Below are 7,083 nucleotides of genomic sequence, written 5' to 3'. Positions count from 1 at the left end.
CCACTAAGGTCTATATAAAAGCATCCAAAGAGCACCATGTCATGGGACCTTTAAATATCGCAAATATATAAAAATATTACAGTAGATTTTTTAAAACATCGTGCACCTCTTTTTTTTTTTTTTTTTTTTACAACAAACCTGTTAGAATTGCAAAACTATCTGTCAAAAGCTACAATATTGGGCTGCGAATGTGCAACAGTGCAACAAAAAAAAAAGACCACAAAGAGAGAAATAAGAAGCCTGATTTTTCCAGCGGAGACACAGCCTTAATGCCTTTCTCTCCCTGCTCACGTCTCTCACCTGGAAGTAAATACATCCACTGTCCTAATGAGGAGGAGAAAAAGGTGGCTGGGAAAGTGTCTCTCCCGCAGACGACATGAGGAGAAGAGCTACTCCTTATATGCTTATCATGTCCTGAGCTGTACAGCTGCCTAACTACAGTAGAACCTGGAATATTAAAAAAAGAAAAAAGTCCGAAATGATGATAATGACACAAACTCCCAACTTTAACAGTGTAAACCAAGTGCTGCCAGATGGTTTAACAGATCAAAGCCACTGATATGTATTATAATGACTCCTTCGAAAAAAGTGGGACGTATCAAAGATCTATATACAGGAAGTAAAAGAAGCACTTAAAGTGAATGTGAAGGGGAATGTTAAATTAATTATGACAGTTTTTGGCTGATCTTAGAGCTCATGCCAATAAAATGAAAGATCCAAATTGAAGAGAAATTAAACAAGGGCAAAAGAGTTTAAGTGAAAAAAGAGGGCAGCTGGGGAAAGTTAAACTCTGAAACAAAGATCCAAAGAGGATAGGAATAAAACCACTGAACCCTACCCGTTTAAATTTTTTATGCTTTGGAGATTAGTACTCGTTCCATTCATCCTATCTCTCTCTCTCTCTCTCTCACACATCTATCAGCATCCTGAAATGTCTTTGGTTTTGTTGCGTCGTTGGAAGCGTGTGTCGGCGGGGTCAAAACCTTGCTCACTGGCTCCAAACAGAGCCCAGCTGGGCGTCTTGGCCATGTAGTCCAAGGCTGAGAAGCCCTGCTGTCCCCCACTCTCGTCGTGAGCCTGGACCAGCTCCTGGAAACGCTCGTAGTCGATCCAGGTCCACCACTCGCCATCCACCTTGAACTGAAAGCACACACAGAGAAGGGAGAGAGAAACAAGGTGGTAGATGAGCGAGCAGCAGTAATCCACGCAGTGTTTATGGAAACCTGCAGGCCTCCGACAGCCATTCATTAAGAATTACACTTTACTTGAAGGTATCTACATAAGAGTGACATGACACTGTCATGAACGTGTCATAAACATAAACAAGTCATAAACGTTTATGACATAATGCTTCTTTTAGTAAGTGTCATTTGTTTGTTTTTTTCATGTCAAGTTAGGGTTAGAGTTAGGATTCATGTGTCATGACTGTGTCATGTCACTCTTATGTAGATACCTTCAAGTAAAGTGTTACCGAATTCTATAACCACGAGTTTCCACCTTGCTTCCACCTAGCGTCTCAGAAGCAGAGCGTCTTGCTGCCCGACTCGCAGATTTTATTGTCTCCACAAGTTCTTTACCGAACAATCACCATTTTATTTATTTGTTTGTTTATTAAAGGACAATTCCAGCGTAAAATGAACCATGGGGTTAATAACATGTGTACCGAGATGAACGCCGTGCAACCAGTAACCAGTAACATAGCTCAAACACAGCGTTCGTGATTCGACTGCTCATGACTGTTTTCTAAGATGGCGGTCGAATGGAAACACAAACACTACTGTCTTTATAATCTCTTTTTAATAAACTGTCTGTACACTTACAAAGTTCTCAATGCTTCGGTTTGCATGTAGGGACCCTCATTATGCTACCGTTTAAGTGTGGTGCTATTTTGAGCCTTGTTAGTAGTAGAAAATAGTGATTTACCCCATGCCCCGAAAGCTAGCGTTACCTTTTGCGGTAGCTTGTTAAAAGCTAGAGACGCATTCGATTAGCATGAAAACAGATCCCAGAGAACGTTTGACTAGGTACACATATGTTAACCCCTGGGTTCATTTTACGCCGGAATTGTCCTTTAAAATAGTGTGAAAATAGAACTGGCGAGTATCTTTAGCAGAGCGGAGAGCAGCTTCACTCACGCTTCTGGGATGCACCGCGGCTGGTGGAATATCAAGCATTGACTTGAATGGCCGCGATTGCTCGCGGGGGTCGCAGTGCCCCCAGAAAGCAGCGCAGACGTGTGAAAATAGGGGTAAGGTATTTGTATAGAAATGTATTAAAGATCAATTTAACAACCAAAACCAATCCAACTGGAGTATATGGAAAGATAGCACTGCTGGTTCTATTCTTCAATTGGCCTTTGTTACAAAAAAAAGTTATTTCAGCGCAGAATCATACAAAATTTAAAAAATCCTTGAATTACTGATGAATTATTTAAAACATATCAACCTGTTACCATGACGCACAGTGTCTTCTTATAGCAAATATACAATTCCCTCCATCCAATTTCATCAAATAATCTATTGTGGCATGATGGGAAAATAAGATCTCTAAAACTGTATTCGAAACCTTGTGATCATTTTGCAGCGTGAAATTTAGATAATTTATTTATAAAACATTTTAAGGACCTGCACATATACATATGTAAAGAAACAAAGCTAATAAAAAAACAGAAAACTTAAACACACACACACACACACTTCTACTTACTGTATACAACCATTTAAATGGAAGCCATATGCTCAGATATAGAGAGAGAAATGAGTGGGCAACCACTGAGAGAAAAGAAAAGTGTGAATTTAAAGATGTGACAGTGATTATAGAGTGTCTCCCTTCACACCTGCCACTTGCTGTTAGCTTATTGCCTTTTTTAAATGGTTGCAGATTCACCAAATCCATCTCCTTCTCACATTTCTCCATTTATCAATCAATGCTTCTTGCTCCTTCACCCAAGTCGCTATCCATCTTTCTGAAGAAAAAAAGAGAGAAATAAATGGACAGTGGGCGAGGAGCCGGAAAAGAAAGTGTTTGTTAGTTTGTGAGAGGCACACTAACCACCAGAGAGATAGAGACAGATAGAACAGCTTGAATGTTTCTTGGAGGGAAAAGCCACTAACATCACTCTGCCTCGCTAACCCTGGTTGTTTTCCCCAACCAGCAAACGAGTGACCTCTACTTTCCCAGCATGCTACAGTGCTCCCCAGTTGATACAATACCATGTTTCCCTTGTTGTCTGCAAATATGGGAAAGACTGAGAAGAAACAGAGAGCAAGCAAAGTAGATATTACAACCTTTCCTCTGACGTTTGGTGGCGTTTATGGCAGCAGAGTCGGATCTTTAAAATGGTCCTTCATGACTTTAACTCACTCGTGGGTTATGTTTTGAAAAGCTGCGACTGGATGCAAAATGGTGCTAAGCTGTCACAGGGGATGACTGCTGTGCTTTTAGGTCTCAGCATTTAGCATTTAAAAGCTCTTTCAGGTTCAGGGCTGCTTTGGCCAGACCCCTTATGGATGCGCTGTGGCTTGCTTCTTTAAAACTGTCAGACGCAAACAGCTTCTACAACTGTAATAAACACAAAATAGCTAGCATTACATCACTGACTTTCTCAAACAGCATTTAAAAATAACACAAAATGTACTCACGAAGGACTAACATTTATTTGCCAAGTTAAAGACTTTCCTGCTGGAGATTAGGACCCACTGAGGGAGTCATGGCAATAAGCATTTGAGCGGTAGCCTTTAGATGCCTTTTACATGCCTCAGCCATTACAGAAAAGCTACCCAATGCATTGCTAATGAGGCCTGAGAAACGGGGAGAAGATGAAAGCAGCGCCTATTGGGAGTTAATGTTTCTGGTAATGAGAAGGGATGATATTTGTTCAGCCTGCATCTCGGCAAACAATTTCAGTCTCTAAGCAACAAAGCAAGGCTGATGAGCTGTCGGGGATGAGAACAAGACGGGCTGTTGGTTTTACTAACAGTGTCTTTACTGAGGATCACTGAGGACAGCTTTGTTCACTGAGCACCACAGGAGGTGCCTTCATGTATGGGCACATGCCAATGAGCTAGCACGCACACGCATGCACGCGCACCCGCACACACCATGGAAGACCATCACATCTTATCGCTTTCTACCATGGTATCTGCTCTGTAAATTAGATTTCATGTGCTCTCTCTAGAGACAAGAAAATAGGAAGAACTCTTCTATTTACATATACTCACACACACACACACACACACACACACACACACACACACACACACACACACACACACACACACACACACACACACACACACACACACACACACACACACACACACACACACACACACACACACACATACATACCAGGTGGTCTTGGGCCTTTTGCACAAAACCAAGATAAGGGGTTAACCCAGGATATTCAGGCTATCCTGGATGAATTTAGCTTTGACTTGGTTGCAAAAAAAGCAGGTTGAATTAAACCCAGCCAAGTAACCATGGCTATTTATTCTTTGCAGCTAGCCTGGTCCAGAGCAGGCTAACAACCAGGCTAAGATTAATCCTGGAGTCTGATGTGTTAAATCAGCTGCCGCTCTGATCCGAAATAAACGTGTTTAACAGTTATTCCGTTGTCTTCTGAATGTGTTCTGCTTCATTTTATTAACATGCATTACTTGTCACTATTGCTGTCACAAGTTTGATTTAAAACCTACTAACCTACTACAGACAGTTGTTGAGATGGTAATGGTAAAAAGTGGGACGATACAGAGGAAATGGGCTTTTCCTCCGCTGCTGTCCCCGTGAAATGTGCCCCCGCCCGTGCAACGCGGGGAGGCGGGGGGAGGCAGGGGGATCCTCCCACACCGTGCAGCGAACTCTATAAGTGGACTTTTAGCATCAATAACGACGACAACGGGACCTGATCAAACGTCCTCTTTTTACCAAATGGGAGTGAGAATGTGTTGGAATGCCACAAAGCTTCTTAATCATTTTATTTTGGGGCTGTCACTTGTCATCTTGGGAGTGAGAAAAAAAAAACATGAATAATAACAGGCTACATTGTTTTACAGATATGCTTACAGCGTGTATTGAAGTCACTTCTTTTTCTAGTTCTTGTCCAGTCACGCTTGTTCTGTATGAACATTAATTGTAGAAAGATATTTAGAATTAGACATAGCTTATGGAGATTTGTGCATATGGTTGTAAAACATATTCTGCATTATGAATAAGCTTTGAAATTAAGCCTAGTCCTTATAAATTTCCCAGGAACAAGAATTCCCTCTGCTCACTTTTAAGGCATAGATTAAATAATAATACATTTTATTTATATAGTGCTTTACAGGCTACTCAAAGACACTTTACACTAAAACCAGCACATTTAGCGCATTAAAAAACAGATAGGCTACAGCAATAAAACCATAAAACAAGCATATTAAAAGCAATTAAAATGTGGAGTGACTGAGTAGATTTTTTTAAATCCATACGTTTTCAGTCGGTCCGCTATTGTCTGTCGGGCTTTTTTCCCCGTTTGATAACAGCCGTATTTCTCTTTTTGGATATTATATGTTTCACCTCCTCGTAACTTTCCATTAGAAGCTGCTGCTCAGCGGGTGAAACATATGCTGCACACGTCTTCTCCATTTCTGCATCAGTAAATCTGTGATCGATACCATGGTCTATTTAAGAAAGCCGTGTACGAGCACTTATCCCAGCTATCTACTCCTGGCTTGACATAGCTTCACCTACTTATCCTGGCTCGGCAAACGTGCAAACGATTAAGCCGCGATGAGTAGATCACACTAAGTCAAGCTGCGCTTTTTCAGTTATCCGGGATTTCTTTTTTCTACTTTTGTGCAACAGGCCCCTGGTGACTGAGGCCATTTAGAAGAGTGAACTCATTGTCAATGTTCAAGAAACCAGTTTGAGATGATTTTAAAGGGGCGCTATGCAGTTTTGGGCATTTCTTCGTGGTTTTCTCGCTTTATGCTCTCAGGTTTCTCTATAGAGCTCCCCCTACAGCTTCGGAATAGATATTTGGCAGCTCCTATGTTTACTTGTGTCTGACTCCTCGCTCGGTCAGTCTGCCGTTTCCTCTTTCTTCGACAATGCTTTCCTAGCATTCTGCTTCTTTTTTGCTGGCTCAGCCATGAAGATAGTGTGAAAAACTCCATTGCTACCTTGTTAGTCGGTTCCTGAATGGGCGCATGTGTGCAGTGCTGAAGCAATTCATTACATCGCGGAACATGATATCACGCAATACTTCCTGACGCTGAGGCTGGCAGCTCGCCGGTTGAAAGTTGCAAGGGTGGTTTTTCCGCTCATAGGCGCTAGGGGGAAGCGAGACGACCATCATTCAACTCGAAAACAGTCGTATAACTATTCCAATGACTCCGTAACTGTTCAGTTAAGGTAAATTAAGCAAAAAAAAAAACTGCATAGTTCCCCTTTAACTTTGTGACATGACACGTTATCCTGCTTAAAATACACTGTGGTCATAAAGGGACAGACGTGGTCAGCAACAATACTCAGGTAAGACGATTGAACAATGATTAATTGGTACATGGCCCACAGTTTGTCTAGAAAATATCCCCCACGCTATTACATTACCACCAACAGCCTGAAACATTGATAGAAGATAGGATGGATCCATGCTTTTATTAAAATTCTGACCCAACCCTCTGAATGTTGCAGCAGAAATCAAGACTCATCAGACCAGGCAATGTTTTTCTGAAACTCTATTGTCCCATTTTGGAGAGCCCATGCTAAATCTAGCTTCAGTTTCCAGTTCTTAACTGACAGGAGTGGAACTTGGTGTTATCTTCTGCTGCTGTAGCCAATCTTTTTCAAGGTTCGACGAGTTGTGCGTTCAGATATGACCTTCTGCGTACCTCGGTTGTATCGAGTGGTTATTTGAGTTACTGTTGCCTATCAGGTTGAACCAGTCTGTCCATTGACCTCTGCTGTCAATGAGGCATTTTCGACCCAGAGAACTGCTGCTCACTGGATATTTTATTTTTTTGTTGGTCCAATCTATGTAAACCCTAGAGATGGTTCTGCGTGATAATCCCAGTAGATCAGCAAACCAGCCCGTCTTCCCCA

The 7,083-nt window shown here is 41.7% G+C and overlaps 1 protein-coding gene across 2 annotated transcripts in view; it reads right to left on the bottom strand.

The window, feature by feature from the left end:
- Window positions 1–307: 307 nt before the first annotated feature.
- tyw1 (tRNA-yW synthesizing protein 1 homolog (S. cerevisiae)) overlaps window positions 308–7,083 on the bottom strand; it is a 73,705-nt gene continuing 66,929 nt past the window's right edge. Inside the window, exons 16-17 of one of the 2 annotated variants that reach the window (XR_003692279.1) lie at window positions 839–1,140; window positions 308–447 (exon numbers count right to left, since the gene is read on the bottom strand). Coding sequence is in view for 1 of the 2 variants with exons in the window: in XM_028574525.1 (XP_028430326.1) it covers window positions 919–1,140 (222 nt within the window). In the remaining variant the exon portion in view is untranslated. Of the gene's footprint in view, window positions 1,141–7,083 lie in introns of both variants that reach the window. The other variant, XM_028574525.1, reaches the window with a different exon arrangement.

The sequence above is a fragment of the Perca flavescens genome, chromosome 3 (assembly GCF_004354835.1).
Source record: "Perca flavescens isolate YP-PL-M2 chromosome 3, PFLA_1.0, whole genome shotgun sequence".
Taxonomy (NCBI): Eukaryota; Metazoa; Chordata; class Actinopteri; order Perciformes; family Percidae; genus Perca; species Perca flavescens.
This window is presented reverse-complemented; position numbering and strand designations above follow the sequence as displayed.